Consider the following 16,479-nt stretch of genomic DNA (forward strand, 5'->3'; position numbering starts at 1 on the left):
TGCAACCTACATGTATAATATATATCTATAAATGGTCAAGTTGAAGATTTCGAATTGCAGCGAAATAAAGATAGTATTAAATGGTGTAGCTATAAGACATCCCAATAAAATTGAAAAATAAAACTTTGCGGACTTGAATTGTTATCATCAGAAAAAGTAATTCCGAGAAGATATAATACCCGAAAGCGCTTTTCTGGAGTTTGATTATTTCTATATGGTCTAAAGTTATAGATGTGGAAGTACAAATTTTGAATACTTTTAAAAGCAAGATGATTTTATTATTGATTTTTTTTTTTACCACTCAGAATGCGTTTCCTTCCTCCAACTCCCCACTTAAGAGGGAGAGGAACGGTCATCAATGACCGAAGACCGTGTCTCACCAAGCTAGAGACAGTCTCGGTCAGCTTCACGCTCAGAAGAAAACGCTATTTCTCTTCATCGTGAGTTTAGGTCCAGTCAGAGTTATCTGACGTCCCGGCGATACATACTATAGAAATGATCCCTAAAAGTATGATCTTACCCGCGCAGGATCGTTACATGAGTTTTACAAATAAGATATGTTCAGTAAAATAAGGTTAATAGTATTTTTTCTTATTACATGATTACGTGTAAAAACGCACACAATACCAAGTTGCAATTGTAATTTTGAAACGTAATAAAATACAGAAGAAGAAAAGATAGCAGGATTTTCATTCAGCTTTTGAGTTTTAAACGTTACGGTATATATGTAAAACACGCACGTTCAAGGGGAAATAACCAAATTATTACTATGACTATGACAATCCTAAGTCTAGTACAAAAGCATCTTCTTGGTAACAAAATTAAGTAGTTTAAACAAATAACCACACTATTAGGTCAAAAAGAGGTGTTGTATATACATCAGCTACTGTACATTTAAAAAGTGCAACCTACATGTATAATATATATATCTATAAATGGTCAAGTTGAAGATTTCGAATTGCAGCGAAATAAAGATAGTATTAAATGGTGTAGCTATAAGACATCCCAATAAAATTGAAAAATAAAACTTTGCGGACTTGAATTGTTATCATCAGAAAAAGTAATTCCGAGAAGATATAATACCCGAAAGCGCTTTTCTGGAGTTTGATTATTTCTATATGGTCTAAAGTTATAGATGTGGAAGTACAAATTTTGAATACTTTTAAAAGCAAGATGATTTTATTATTGATTTTTTTTTTTACCACTCAGAATGCGTTTCCTTCCTCCAACTCCCCACTTAAGAGGGAGAGGAACGGTCATCAATGACCGAAGACCGTGTCTCACCAAGCTAGAGACAGTCTCGGTCAGCTTCACGCTCAGAAGAAAACGCTATTTCTCTTCATCGTGGGTTTAGGTCCAGTCAGAGTTATCTGACGTCCCGGCGATACATACTATAGAAATGATCCCTAAAAGTATGATCTTACCCGCGCAGGATCGTTACATGAGTTTTACAAATAAGATATGTTCAGTAAAATAAGGTTAATAGTATTTTTTCTTATTACATGATTACGTGTAAAAACGCACACAATACCAAGTTGCAATTGTAATTTTGAAACGTAATAAAATACAGAAGAAGAAAAGATAGCAGGATTTTCATTCAGCTTTTGAGTTTTAAACGTTACGGTATATATGTAAAACACGCACGTTCAAGGGGAAATAACCAAATTATTACTATGACTATGACAATCCTAAGTCTAGTACAAAAGCATCTTCTTGGTAACAAAATTAAGTAGTTTAAACAAATAACCACACTATTAGGTCAAAAAGAGGTGTTGTATATACATCAGCTACTGTACATTTAAAAAGTGCAACCTACATGTATAATATATATATCTATAAATGGTCAAGTTGAAGATTTCGAATTGCAGCGAAATAAAGATAGTATTAAATGGTGTAGCTATAAGACATCCCAATAAAATTGAAAAATAAAACTTTGCGGACTTGAATTGTTATCATCAGAAAAAGTAATTCCGAGAAGATATAATACCCGAAAGCGCTTTTCTGGAGTTTGATTATTTCTATATGGTCTAAAGTTATAGATGTGGAAGTACAAATTTTGAATACTTTTAAAAGCAAGATGATTTTATTATTGATTTTTTTTTTTACCACTCAGAATGCGTTTCCTTCCTCCAACTCCCCACTTAAGAGGGAGAGGAACGGTCATCAATGACCGAAGACCGTGTCTCACCAAGCTAGAGACAGTCTCGGTCAGCTTCACGCTCAGAAGAAAACGCTATTTCTCTTCATCGTGGGTTTAGGTCCAGTCAGAGTTATCTGACGTCCCGGCGATACATACTATAGAAATGATCCCTAAAAGTATGATCTTACCCGCGCAGGATCGTTACATGAGTTTTACAAATAAGATATGTTCAGTAAAATAAGGTTAATAGTATTTTTTCTTATTACATGATTACGTGTAAAAACGCACACAATACCAAGTTGCAATTGTAATTTTGAAACGTAATAAAATACAGAAGAAGAAAAGATAGCAGGATTTTCATTCAGCTTTTGAGTTTTAAACGTTACGGTATATATGTAAAACACGCACGTTCAAGGGGAAATAACCAAATTATTACTATGACTATGACAATCCTAAGTCTAGTACAAAAGCATCTTCTTGGTAACAAAATTAAGTAGTTTAAACAAATAACCACACTATTAGGTCAAAAAGAGGTGTTGTATATACATCAGCTACTGTACATTTAAAAAGTGCAACCTACATGTATAATATATATCTATAAATGGTCAAGTTGAAGATTTCGAATTGCAGCGAAATAAAGATAGTATTAAATGGTGTAGCTATAAGACATCCCAATAAAATTGAAAAATAAAACTTTGCGGACTTGAATTGTTATCATCAGAAAAAGTAATTCCGAGAAGATATAATACCCGAAAGCGCTTTTCTGGAGTTTGATTATTTCTATATGGTCTAAAGTTATAGATGTGGAAGTACAAATTTTGAATACTTTTAAAAGCAAGATGATTTTATTATTGATTTTTTTTTTTACCACTCAGAATGCGTTTCCTTCCTCCAACTCCCCACTTAAGAGGGAGAGGAACGGTCATCAATGACCGAAGACCGTGTCTCACCAAGCTAGAGACAGTCTCGGTCAGCTTCACGCTCAGAAGAAAACGCTATTTCTCTTCATCGTGGGTTTAGGTCCAGTCAGAGTTATCTGACGTCCCGGCGATACATACTATAGAAATGATCCCTAAAAGTATGATCTTACCCGCGCAGGATCGTTACATGAGTTTTACAAATAAGATATGTTCAGTAAAATAAGGTTAATAGTATTTTTTCTTATTACATGATTACGTGTAAAAACGCACACAATACCAAGTTGCAATTGTAATTTTGAAACGTAATAAAATACAGAAGAAGAAAAGATAGCAGGATTTTCATTCAGCTTTTGAGTTTTAAACGTTACGGTATATATGTAAAACACGCACGTTCAAGGGGAAATAACCAAATTATTACTATGACTATGACAATCCTAAGTCTAGTACAAAAGCATCTTCTTGGTAACAAAATTAAGTAGTTTAAACAAATAACCACACTATTAGGTCAAAAAGAGGTGTTGTATATACATCAGCTACTGTACATTTAAAAAGTGCAACCTACATGTATAATATATATATCTATAAATGGTCAAGTTGAAGATTTCGAATTGCAGCGAAATAAAGATAGTATTAAATGGTGTAGCTATAAGACATCCCAATAAAATTGAAAAATAAAACTTTGCGGACTTGAATTGTTATCATCAGAAAAAGTAATTCCGAGAAGATATAATACCCGAAAGCGCTTTTCTGGAGTTTGATTATTTCTATATGGTCTAAAGTTATAGATGTGGAAGTACAAATTTTGAATACTTTTAAAAGCAAGATGATTTTATTATTGATTTTTTTTTTTACCACTCAGAATGCGTTTCCTTCCTCCAACTCCCCACTTAAGAGGGAGAGGAACGGTCATCAATGACCGAAGACCGTGTCTCACCAAGCTAGAGACAGTCTCGGTCAGCTTCACGCTCAGAAGAAAACGCTATTTCTCTTCATCGTGGGTTTAGGTCCAGTCAGAGTTATCTGACGTCCCGGCGATACATACTATAGAAATGATCCCTAAAAGTATGATCTTACCCGCGCAGGATCGTTACATGAGTTTTACAAATAAGATATGTTCAGTAAAATAAGGTTAATAGTATTTTTTCTTATTACATGATTACGTGTAAAAACGCACACAATACCAAGTTGCAATTGTAATTTTGAAACGTAATAAAATACAGAAGAAGAAAAGATAGCAGGATTTTCATTCAGCTTTTGAGTTTTAAACGTTACGGTATATATGTAAAACACGCACGTTCAAGGGGAAATAACCAAATTATTACTATGACTATGACAATCCTAAGTCTAGTACAAAAGCATCTTCTTGGTAACAAAATTAAGTAGTTTAAACAAATAACCACACTATTAGGTCAAAAAGAGGTGTTGTATATACATCAGCTACTGTACATTTAAAAAGTGCAACCTACATGTATAATATATATCTATAAATGGTCAAGTTGAAGATTTCGAATTGCAGCGAAATAAAGATAGTATTAAATGGTGTAGCTATAAGACATCCCAATAAAATTGAAAAATAAAACTTTGCGGACTTGAATTGTTATCATCAGAAAAAGTAATTCCGAGAAGATATAATACCCGAAAGCGCTTTTCTGGAGTTTGATTATTTCTATATGGTCTAAAGTTATAGATGTGGAAGTACAAATTTTGAATACTTTTAAAAGCAAGATGATTTTATTATTGATTTTTTTTTTTACCACTCAGAATGCGTTTCCTTCCTCCAACTCCCCACTTAAGAGGGAGAGGAACGGTCATCAATGACCGAAGACCGTGTCTCACCAAGCTAGAGACAGTCTCGGTCAGCTTCACGCTCAGAAGAAAACGCTATTTCTCTTCATCGTGGGTTTAGGTCCAGTCAGAGTTATCTGACGTCCCGGCGATACATACTATAGAAATGATCCCTAAAAGTATGATCTTACCCGCGCAGGATCGTTACATGAGTTTTACAAATAAGATATGTTCAGTAAAATAAGGTTAATAGTATTTTTTCTTATTACATGATTACGTGTAAAAACGCACACAATACCAAGTTGCAATTGTAATTTTGAAACGTAATAAAATACAGAAGAAGAAAAGATAGCAGGATTTTCATTCAGCTTTTGAGTTTTAAACGTTACGGTATATATGTAAAACACGCACGTTCAAGGGGAAATAACCAAATTATTACTATGACTATGACAATCCTAAGTCTAGTACAAAAGCATCTTCTTGGTAACAAAATTAAGTAGTTTAAACAAATAACCACACTATTAGGTCAAAAAGAGGTGTTGTATATACATCAGCTACTGTACATTTAAAAAGTGCAACCTACATGTATAATATATATATCTATAAATGGTCAAGTTGAAGATTTCGAATTGCAGCGAAATAAAGATAGTATTAAATGGTGTAGCTATAAGACATCCCAATAAAATTGAAAAATAAAACTTTGCGGACTTGAATTGTTATCATCAGAAAAAGTAATTCCGAGAAGATATAATACCCGAAAGCGCTTTTCTGGAGTTTGATTATTTCTATATGGTCTAAAGTTATAGATGTGGAAGTACAAATTTTGAATACTTTTAAAAGCAAGATGATTTTATTATTGATTTTTTTTTTTACCACTCAGAATGCGTTTCCTTCCTCCAACTCCCCACTTAAGAGGGAGAGGAACGGTCATCAATGACCGAAGACCGTGTCTCACCAAGCTAGAGACAGTCTCGGTCAGCTTCACGCTCAGAAGAAAACGCTATTTCTCTTCATCGTGGGTTTAGGTCCAGTCAGAGTTATCTGACGTCCCGGCGATACATACTATAGAAATGATCCCTAAAAGTATGATCTTACCCGCGCAGGATCGTTACATGAGTTTTACAAATAAGATATGTTCAGTAAAATAAGGTTAATAGTATTTTTTCTTATTACATGATTACGTGTAAAAACGCACACAATACCAAGTTGCAATTGTAATTTTGAAACGTAATAAAATACAGAAGAAGAAAAGATAGCAGGATTTTCATTCAGCTTTTGAGTTTTAAACGTTACGGTATATATGTAAAACACGCACGTTCAAGGGGAAATAACCAAATTATTACTATGACTATGACAATCCTAAGTCTAGTACAAAAGCATCTTCTTGGTAACAAAATTAAGTAGTTTAAACAAATAACCACACTATTAGGTCAAAAAGAGGTGTTGTATATACATCAGCTACTGTACATTTAAAAAGTGCAACCTACATGTATAATATATATCTATAAATGGTCAAGTTGAAGATTTCGAATTGCAGCGAAATAAAGATAGTATTAAATGGTGTAGCTATAAGACATCCCAATAAAATTGAAAAATAAAACTTTGCGGACTTGAATTGTTATCATCAGAAAAAGTAATTCTGAGAAGATATAATCAGACCCGAAAGCGCTTTTCTGGAGTTTGATTATTTCTATATGGTCTAAAGTTATAGATGTGGAAGTACAAATTTTGAATACTTTTAAAAGCAAGATGATTTTATTATTGATTTTTTTTTTTACCACTCAGAATGCGTTTCCTTCCTCCAACTCCCCACTTAAGAGGGAGAGGAACGGTCATCAATGACCGAAGACCGTGTCTCACCAAGCTAGAGACAGTCTCGGTCAGCTTCACGCTCAGAAGAAAACGCTATTTCTCTTCATCGTGGGTTTAGGTCCAGTCAGAGTTATCTGACGTCCCGGCGATACATACTATAGAAATGATCCCTAAAAGTATGATCTTACCCGCGCAGGATCGTTACATGAGTTTTACAAATAAGATATGTTCAGTAAAATAAGGTTAATAGTATTTTTTCTTATTACATGATTACGTGTAAAAACGCACACAATACCAAGTTGCAATTGTAATTTTGAAACGTAATAAAATACAGAAGAAGAAAAGATAGCAGGATTTTCATTCAGCTTTTGAGTTTTAAACGTTACGGTATATATGTAAAACACGCACGTTCAAGGGGAAATAACCAAATTATTACTATGACTATGACAATCCTAAGTCTAGTACAAAAGCATCTTCTTGGTAACAAAATTAAGTAGTTTAAACAAATAACCACACTATTAGGTCAAAAAGAGGTGTTGTATATACATCAGCTACTGTACATTTAAAAAGTGCAACCTACATGTATAATATATATCTATAAATGGTCAAGTTGAAGATTTCGAATTGCAGCGAAATAAAGATAGTATTAAATGGTGTAGCTATAAGACATCCCAATAAAATTGAAAAATAAAACTTTGCGGACTTGAATTGTTATCATCAGAAAAAGTAATTCCGAGAAGATATAATACCCGAAAGCGCTTTTCTGGAGTTTGATTATTTCTATATGGTCTAAAGTTATAGATGTGGAAGTACAAATTTTGAATACTTTTAAAAGCAAGATGATTTTATTATTGATTTTTTTTTTTACCACTCAGAATGCGTTTCCTTCCTCCAACTCCCCACTTAAGAGGGAGAGGAACGGTCATCAATGACCGAAGACCGTGTCTCACCAAGCTAGAGACAGTCTCGGTCAGCTTCACGCTCAGAAGAAAACGCTATTTCTCTTCATCGTGGGTTTAGGTCCAGTCAGAGTTATCTGACGTCCCGGCGATACATACTATAGAAATGATCCCTAAAAGTATGATCTTACCCGCGCAGGATCGTTACATGAGTTTTACAAATAAGATATGTTCAGTAAAATAAGGTTAATAGTATTTTTTCTTATTACATGATTACGTGTAAAAACGCACACAATACCAAGTTGCAATTGTAATTTTGAAACGTAATAAAATACAGAAGAAGAAAAGATAGCAGGATTTTCATTCAGCTTTTGAGTTTTAAACGTTACGGTATATATGTAAAACACGCACGTTCAAGGGGAAATAACCAAATTATTACTATGACTATGACAATCCTAAGTCTAGTACAAAAGCATCTTCTTGGTAACAAAATTAAGTAGTTTAAACAAATAACCACACTATTAGGTCAAAAAGAGGTGTTGTATATACATCAGCTACTGTACATTTAAAAAGTGCAACCTACATGTATAATATATATCTATAAATGGTCAAGTTGAAGATTTCGAATTGCAGCGAAATAAAGATAGTATTAAATGGTGTAGCTATAAGACATCCCAATAAAATTGAAAAATAAAACTTTGCGGACTTGAATTGTTATCATCAGAAAAAGTAATTCCGAGAAGATATAATACCCGAAAGCGCTTTTCTGGAGTTTGATTATTTCTATATGGTCTAAAGTTATAGATGTGGAAGTACAAATTTTGAATACTTTTAAAAGCAAGATGATTTTATTATTGATTTTTTTTTTTACCACTCAGAATGCGTTTCCTTCCTCCAACTCCCCACTTAAGAGGGAGAGGAACGGTCATCAATGACCGAAGACCGTGTCTCACCAAGCTAGAGACAGTCTCGGTCAGCTTCACGCTCAGAAGAAAACGCTATTTCTCTTCATCGTGGGTTTAGGTCCAGTCAGAGTTATCTGACGTCCCGGCGATACATACTATAGAAATGATCCCTAAAAGTATGATCTTACCCGCGCAGGATCGTTACATGAGTTTTACAAATAAGATATGTTCAGTAAAATAAGGTTAATAGTATTTTTTCTTATTACATGATTACGTGTAAAAACGCACACAATACCAAGTTGCAATTGTAATTTTGAAACGTAATAAAATACAGAAGAAGAAAAGATAGCAGGATTTTCATTCAGCTTTTGAGTTTTAAACGTTACGGTATATATGTAAAACACGCACGTTCAAGGGGAAATAACCAAATTATTACTATGACTATGACAATCCTAAGTCTAGTACAAAAGCATCTTCTTGGTAACAAAATTAAGTAGTTTAAACAAATAACCACACTATTAGGTCAAAAAGAGGTGTTGTATATACATCAGCTACTGTACATTTAAAAAGTGCAACCTACATGTATAATATATATCTATAAATGGTCAAGTTGAAGATTTCGAATTGCAGCGAAATAAAGATAGTATTAAATGGTGTAGCTATAAGACATCCCAATAAAATTGAAAAATAAAACTTTGCGGACTTGAATTGTTATCATCAGAAAAAGTAATTCCGAGAAGATATAATACCCGAAAGCGCTTTTCTGGAGTTTGATTATTTCTATATGGTCTAAAGTTATAGATGTGGAAGTACAAATTTTGAATACTTTTAAAAGCAAGATGATTTTATTATTGATTTTTTTTTTTACCACTCAGAATGCGTTTCCTTCCTCCAACTCCCCACTTAAGAGGGAGAGGAACGGTCATCAATGACCGAAGACCGTGTCTCACCAAGCTAGAGACAGTCTCGGTCAGCTTCACGCTCAGAAGAAAACGCTATTTCTCTTCATCGTGGGTTTAGGTCCAGTCAGAGTTATCTGACGTCCCGGCGATACATACTATAGAAATGATCCCTAAAAGTATGATCTTACCCGCGCAGGATCGTTACATGAGTTTTACAAATAAGATATGTTCAGTAAAATAAGGTTAATAGTATTTTTTCTTATTACATGATTACGTGTAAAAACGCACACAATACCAAGTTGCAATTGTAATTTTGAAACGTAATAAAATACAGAAGAAGAAAAGATAGCAGGATTTTCATTCAGCTTTTGAGTTTTAAACGTTACGGTATATATGTAAAACACGCACGTTCAAGGGGAAATAACCAAATTATTACTATGACTATGACAATCCTAAGTCTAGTACAAAAGCATCTTCTTGGTAACAAAATTAAGTAGTTTAAACAAATAACCACACTATTAGGTCAAAAAGAGGTGTTGTATATACATCAGCTACTGTACATTTAAAAAGTGCAACCTACATGTATAATATATATCTATAAATGGTCAAGTTGAAGATTTCGAATTGCAGCGAAATAAAGATAGTATTAAATGGTGTAGCTATAAGACATCCCAATAAAATTGAAAAATAAAACTTTGCGGACTTGAATTGTTATCATCAGAAAAAGTAATTCCGAGAAGATATAATACCCGAAAGCGCTTTTCTGGAGTTTGATTATTTCTATATGGTCTAAAGTTATAGATGTGGAAGTACAAATTTTGAATACTTTTAAAAGCAAGATGATTTTATTATTGATTTTTTTTTTTACCACTCAGAATGCGTTTCCTTCCTCCAACTCCCCACTTAAGAGGGAGAGGAACGGTCATCAATGACCGAAGACCGTGTCTCACCAAGCTAGAGACAGTCTCGGTCAGCTTCACGCTCAGAAGAAAACGCTATTTCTCTTCATCGTGGGTTTAGGTCCAGTCAGAGTTATCTGACGTCCCGGCGATACATACTATAGAAATGATCCCTAAAAGTATGATCTTACCCGCGCAGGATCGTTACATGAGTTTTACAAATAAGATATGTTCAGTAAAATAAGGTTAATAGTATTTTTTCTTATTACATGATTACGTGTAAAAACGCACACAATTGTCTGACGTCCCGGCGAGGCGATACATACATAAAAATGATCCCAATAAAATTGGGCGCATGAAAGTATAAATAATGCCCTATCTTTTACAACAATAAAAACATAGGGTTATATGGCATGTTTGGGCATTCATATGGCCTTGTTTACAAACACTGTATATTTGCACTTAATTACTTTTCAGTCCTGTATTAATAAAAATTAGTACATTCAGCATTCTTTTTTTAGTGATTTTTTTTTACTCTAGTGTTGATCCATCTATCAAAAAACATTTGTTACAAACATTATCTACTAATCAGAAGAGCACAAAACTTCAGTTTTGTACAGAAAGCTCTCCCCCAAATGGGCGGTCCTTGATGACGTACATTTATTTACTGCATGAATCCCAAAAGGCCGACCTAAATCCAGGAAATAAGAAAATAACGAATACTATTTGTTATTGAAGCAAACAGATGTCAGGGGTTCGCAAAACAATGCCTTCTCTGTATACATTAAAAGGGGCTACTTTGCTATTTATGGTAGCAAATTTTAAATAAAAAGTGACGGATGTTTAAAATATCTTATTTTCATAAAATTTACATCATTAAACAGTTAAAACCTTAAAGGAACTATATTTAACCACGCGCAGAAGAAATTCAAATGTTAACATACAGTAATACGGGTATAAAAACTATTTGCCCATACAAATATATAGTAGAAGTAATCGCTGTATATGGACAATGACTAGCGCATGCGCATTAAAGACCGAACGAATTCTTGTACATGACTACTTTTTTTCTGGACAGTTATAGCGTAACTGATTTGGGGATGACTTTTGTCCATATTTTTACACCAAAATAAATTTTAAAATTAAAAATAAAAGGTTAAAAAAAATAAGCAAAAGACAGGAACATATAATACTACTTTTTTCCTTGACGTTCATATGCCATTGGATGACTGACTCGGCGGCTGACTTTTGTCTAAAATTTTACACCAAAATAAAGGCTAACCTAAAGCCAGGAAAATGTAATACTGCTTTTTTCCTGGACGTTCATTACGTGACTGACACGTCGGCCTGCCTTTTGTCCACGTTTTTACACAAACAAATTATTGTTCAAAAAAAATTAACTGTACTGTACGACTATATCATAATATTTTCACGCGACCAGTGGTCATCCTCCTCTATAGTGCTGACATACATTACCATTGATGATGATGATAAATCAACTGTTTACAAAACTTTGCATTTTCAAAATCCTAAATTACTACTCAAGTACGTAACAGATTACCTTACATGTATATGGCTAAAACATTCGGAACTTTGAGATGTCGACGTCACTGCCGTTGAACCTCTTACTTTATTTGCTGCAGTGTATCACTTTATTAATTTTAGCGTCACTGATGAGTCATTTGGTAACGGTTAATTGGTTTTTAGCCCGGTTTCTTTTATGATGAGTTTATGTTCAATGTGTGTTTTCAAATTATACATTTTTCCGTCATAAAATGAGCTACGAAATTGAAAAGGTGAGTTTTGAAGTTGTAAATAGAAATTGTTATGCCGGTTGTACATGTTAAGTTGAATTTCGCATCGAATGTCTTCATTTTTAAGTCATAAATATGAGTTACGAATCGCAAAAACGTACATGTTAAATACGCGTAAATATGATTTATATTTTGGATTAATATCCAATATATAGACAAAATGTTATTTGCAAAACAGTAAATATGAGTTAGAAATACGAAAATGAATTACAAAATTTTGTTGATGGGAATGGATTAACAAAAATACTTTAAAAAGTTTGTTATAATGCTATAACGATATGCAAGATAGCACTTTTTTCGAACACAACTTCAGGATAACTTGACACTAGTTTGTTCGATATATAAGCAGCTAGGTAGTCATCCGTACATGTGAATGAACGCAAAGCTGTTTAGTAGTTGAACATCAAAGGGCAAATTTGGTGTCACAAAATTGTTAAGCGTTTAGAAATTCAAAAAAGAATCTTTGTCGATTTGTTTGTCCAGTGGCAGTAGTTTGATCTCTTTTATGCATAGGACAATACTATGCAAGTCAAGTATAAAAACTGGGACAATACTATATGCAAGTCAACTATAAACCCTGGGACAATACTATATGCAAGTCAACTATAAACCCTGTAGGTACGTACCTACCTGAATATTGGGTAGACCGGAAATTTCGACTGGCACGTGGGAAAAGTGTATTTGTTGAGATTTAGATAAAATGAACTTGGGTCTTCAAGGTTAGTATTGAATTTCACGAGTACGACATGGAAAAAATCCAAAATTCAAATTTACAGTTAAAAACATTGACCGGTTCATTAAATTACCAACAGTTTTGGATTGCATTAATGTTTTACCTAAACCAATAATTTTAAGTGTTTGTTGTGCATACACATTTGCCTTTTATGTCAAAACGTTCAGGTTGAAAAGAAAAAAAAAACATTTATTATTGATAAATTTTATATCAAATTTAATTTTATTGCAAAAAACGTCCAGAGAAATACGAATGGCGACCTCCTGCAACAGTTTCTTTTCTCCGTGGGTGTCTGTGCTGTACGAACACGGTATCTCCCTCTTTTAGCTGCATCAGAAGAACGCGAGTTACAGCATGCCAGTCCCGACCTCCTGCATAACCAAAATCAAATCTGTCATTATTTTTCTGTATTTGGAAGGTTACAGCAGACGTACCATACCCTTGTATAGTACATGCTATCTGGTACAATCCTGTTTTTGGTGCTGTGAACTTGCCCGTTGAAAGGTCGTAGTTGTTCCCTATGTTTATATCGACATTGTCAAATTTCAGGATGTCATCTCCACTAAAAGGAGTGTTGCGTGCTACGTATGCATGAAATGCAACGTTCTCATTGTAGCCTAAAATGCAACCACAAGTTTCCGTTATTTGTATCAGTAATTTATATGAATAAAACATAAAGTTTAGTTATAACACAATCTCTGAATTTTTACACTTCTGATTTTACGAATATGAAAAAAATCCTGTAAATCAAAGTTATATGTTTATTTTCAGTTCAGTTAATTTATGTTTATTTTCGAGTTATTCAAATCTGATACAATACAAATGATAAGGTTTTGCAAATGTTTGAAATGAGGCCCCTCATGGGGGGTCCTAGTAATCACATAATCACCATTTTTTTGTCAATATAATCACATAATCATTAAATGTTTGCTTATCTTTAGTAATCAAATAATCATAAACTAAAAATACAGTCCTAGGTAATCAAATAATCATGAAATATTTGGCTTAATAATCAAATAATCATTAAAAAAACGGCCAAGTAATCACATAATCAAAAACCCCATGAGGGCCCTCTGAAATACATCTGATTTCTCTCTCGTGCTTTGACAGAAAATGTAAAGTTTAAATATATCGCACTAAGACCAAGAGCTAGTTCTATGAATAGTGACAGTAACATTTTAGCAACAACGAGGCAAGCTTTCACTTACAATCATATGTAAAGCACTGACTGTTTATCTTTTGTTGTGGGCAAAACACTGTAACGTTGTTCTACTTTAACAATAATCTAAAATATTTTGTTGAATAATGTGTAGGAACGAGAACTGTTTTTGTAAGTCATTGTTGAAATTATGTTTGTTTAAATGTACGATGGAAACAAACTATAGTTTTCGCTTCAGTCAAACAAGTACTAAAAAAATGTATAGATATCCCCCTCCCTTAAATAAAAAGTCCTGTGTCGCTCATATGGACATGTGTTGTGTTTTGTGTACTGTTGTTTGCCCGTTTGCCGGTTTCTTTTTTAGTCATGGCTTTGTCCTTTGTTTCGACCTTTGAGTTTGAATGTCCCTTTGACATCTTTCGCCTCTCTTTTGTACCATTAGCAATGATCACTCTCAAACAGTGTAGTCTTTGCTATAGTTCCTTCATAAATTATATGTTTTGTTGATCTTGTTTTGCTTATCTTTTTAAGTGTTCAGAATTGTTCTTTATTTACCAAAGTTTTCCTCAAAAGCAAAACTGCATGGGTAAACATTAACATTAACATTAACAGGCAATTAATTAAGGCGAATCGAATTTGAATTACGTTTGAACGCAGCATAATGTTCTTAAATCGCATTGAAAAGACTTTGAACACCTTAAATAAGTAAAACTGAGTTAATATAAGTGGAAATATGGAAAAATATATTCTAATAATATAAAAACACCCAAATAAAAGAAGGGGGATCCACTCCGCAGACGCCTGTGTTTTTGGCTATGCCAAGCCAGGATTATGACAGTTGTTTCCAGTCACGGTGACGTTGGTTGATATAGTCGAGAGTGTTTGGTTTTATGAAATTTCTCTGTTTTGAATTTACCGAGGAGTTGAGTGTTTTTAGTTAAACTTTTTTTTCTTCATTTTTTTTAAAGTTACATAATTTGATAAACTCGATTAAAAAAAATATATATCATATAAATCACGCACTTTCCTCAGAATCCCCCCCCCCCTTTTATACCTTTTATATGTTTCTGAGACAAGTGCCTGTGAAATCACGCTAGTATTGAAGCACTATACTGGGTGATTGCTAATGAAGGTTGCTAACATTCGACTAGCCGCGGTATTGACCTAATACTAAGCTGGGAAGAACTCGCCTGAAATTTTATGCTAAAAATAAAGGGGGGAAATTGTACTTACCTGTTTTACATGACTTTCTTGTAGCCAGTAATGTTCGAATTAGGTCTTCGCTGATACAGGACGCCCTTACGCCTACAATAAAAGGCAAACGAATGGTAAGAAATACAACAGTGCTAAACTTTAAAACAACAACCATTTAAATTAAACAATTGAAAAACTACTTACCAATTTCAACTGATAGACAGATGATTAAAAGAACAAATCTTCTACAGAACATTTTGAATTTGCTACGGTTGTTTTCACTGTATCAGAAAATGCAGTCTGTACCACCGTTTGATATGGGAAACTACATGTAGTATTGAAATATTCCACGCATATGTAATAAGATACCACAATATGTTACACTGAATTATCATGCACCTTGTAATATTAGAACTTCTAGTTTTCCTGGAATATACTAGTATCCGCGCTAATTTCATTGGTTAATATTTGGTTACTTAATGTCCAATTGCATTTTAAGGAGATCGCGGCAAATATGAAATAACTCGACCAGTGATTTCTTAAATATTCGAGAACGGACAATATTTCACTTGATTCAATGTCATTCCTCAGAAATGGAGGAGTTCTAAGGCTTTGGTTTCACTCCTTTTTTGTCTTCAATCCCAACAACTCTGCGTAGTCCTTTTAATTCAAACTATGAAATACAAATGAAAAAAGAAGAGAGAACATATCAAGGAAGCAATAATAAATTTAACATGAGTCGAAGACAAATAGACCAATACTTGATCAGAAGAACTTGCCAAAGGCATACAAACAAAAACAAACAAAAATAAACAAAAAAATCCAAAAACATTGAACAGCACGAACACCATTGATAAACAAGAAAGTGTTCAATATTCAATGTTCCATCAGACACTTGTCAAAAACAAGAAGATCAAAGAAGCCAGATCATTTAATTTCACATTCAGATATATTGATGATGTTTTTTCCATCAACAATCAAACTTTTCCCATAATATACCCCCAGAACTAGAAATTAAAGAAACAGCATATACGGCTGCTCCTGCCTCATTTTTAAGACTTCTACCTCGAATTTGTCAATAGTAGTCATCTCAGTACCAGAATCTATAACAATCGAGACGATTTTAATTTTGAAATCATCAATTTCCGCCACTCTAGTAGCTATATACTAACTTCTGTTGGATCTGGGATATACATTTCCCATCTCATTCGGTATTCAAGAGCTTGCATTGGCATGACGTTGTTTTTTTTGTACTAGAATATTTTTATAGATTTCTTATTTGTTTTCATTTATTATTTCTTTGAAGATTACGTTGAT

At 33.4% G+C, this 16,479-nt stretch overlaps 1 protein-coding gene and 12 non-coding genes across 13 annotated transcripts; all 13 read right to left on the bottom strand.

The window, feature by feature from the left end:
* Positions 1-296: 296 nt before the first annotated feature.
* Positions 297-518, bottom strand: LOC139522151 (small nucleolar RNA U3). Its single transcript, XR_011664326.1, has one exon. It is a non-coding gene; the product is annotated as a small nucleolar RNA U3 (small nucleolar RNA).
* Positions 519-1,200: 682 nt separating this feature from the next.
* Positions 1,201-1,422, bottom strand: LOC139522132 (small nucleolar RNA U3). The gene has a single exon (XR_011664308.1). It is a non-coding gene; the product is annotated as a small nucleolar RNA U3 (small nucleolar RNA).
* A 682-nt stretch (positions 1,423-2,104) lies between these two features.
* Positions 2,105-2,326, bottom strand: LOC139522133 (small nucleolar RNA U3). Its single transcript, XR_011664309.1, has one exon. It is a non-coding gene; the product is annotated as a small nucleolar RNA U3 (small nucleolar RNA).
* Positions 2,327-3,006: 680 nt separating this feature from the next.
* Positions 3,007-3,228, bottom strand: LOC139522134 (small nucleolar RNA U3). Its single transcript, XR_011664310.1, has one exon. It is a non-coding gene; the product is annotated as a small nucleolar RNA U3 (small nucleolar RNA).
* Positions 3,229-3,910: 682 nt separating this feature from the next.
* On the bottom strand, positions 3,911-4,132 carry LOC139522135 (small nucleolar RNA U3). The gene has a single exon (XR_011664311.1). It is a non-coding gene; the product is annotated as a small nucleolar RNA U3 (small nucleolar RNA).
* Positions 4,133-4,812: 680 nt separating this feature from the next.
* LOC139522136 (small nucleolar RNA U3) lies at positions 4,813-5,034 on the bottom strand. Its single transcript, XR_011664312.1, has one exon. It is a non-coding gene; the product is annotated as a small nucleolar RNA U3 (small nucleolar RNA).
* A 682-nt stretch (positions 5,035-5,716) lies between these two features.
* LOC139522137 (small nucleolar RNA U3) lies at positions 5,717-5,938 on the bottom strand. Its single transcript, XR_011664313.1, has one exon. It is a non-coding gene; the product is annotated as a small nucleolar RNA U3 (small nucleolar RNA).
* Positions 5,939-6,621: 683 nt separating this feature from the next.
* Positions 6,622-6,843, bottom strand: LOC139522139 (small nucleolar RNA U3). Its single transcript, XR_011664315.1, has one exon. It is a non-coding gene; the product is annotated as a small nucleolar RNA U3 (small nucleolar RNA).
* A 680-nt stretch (positions 6,844-7,523) lies between these two features.
* LOC139522140 (small nucleolar RNA U3) lies at positions 7,524-7,745 on the bottom strand. The gene has a single exon (XR_011664316.1). It is a non-coding gene; the product is annotated as a small nucleolar RNA U3 (small nucleolar RNA).
* Positions 7,746-8,425: 680 nt separating this feature from the next.
* LOC139522141 (small nucleolar RNA U3) lies at positions 8,426-8,647 on the bottom strand. The gene has a single exon (XR_011664317.1). It is a non-coding gene; the product is annotated as a small nucleolar RNA U3 (small nucleolar RNA).
* A 680-nt stretch (positions 8,648-9,327) lies between these two features.
* LOC139522142 (small nucleolar RNA U3) lies at positions 9,328-9,549 on the bottom strand. Its single transcript, XR_011664318.1, has one exon. It is a non-coding gene; the product is annotated as a small nucleolar RNA U3 (small nucleolar RNA).
* A 680-nt stretch (positions 9,550-10,229) lies between these two features.
* Positions 10,230-10,451, bottom strand: LOC139522143 (small nucleolar RNA U3). The gene has a single exon (XR_011664319.1). It is a non-coding gene; the product is annotated as a small nucleolar RNA U3 (small nucleolar RNA).
* Positions 10,452-12,997: 2,546 nt separating this feature from the next.
* LOC139518507 (complement C1q-like protein 4) lies at positions 12,998-15,524 on the bottom strand. The gene is made up of 3 exons (XM_071310015.1): positions 15,367-15,524; positions 15,202-15,273; positions 12,998-13,426 (listed from the first exon to the last, which is right to left on the bottom strand). Exons 1-3 carry the CDS (start codon positions 15,416-15,418, stop codon positions 13,032-13,034), a joined length of 519 nt encoding a protein of 172 aa, XP_071166116.1. The 5' UTR covers positions 15,419-15,524; the 3' UTR covers positions 12,998-13,031.
* Between the last annotated feature and the right edge of the window lie 955 nt (positions 15,525-16,479).

This window comes from Mytilus edulis, chromosome 4 (assembly GCF_963676685.1).
Source record: "Mytilus edulis chromosome 4, xbMytEdul2.2, whole genome shotgun sequence".
Classification (NCBI taxonomy): domain Eukaryota; kingdom Metazoa; phylum Mollusca; class Bivalvia; order Mytilida; family Mytilidae; genus Mytilus; species Mytilus edulis.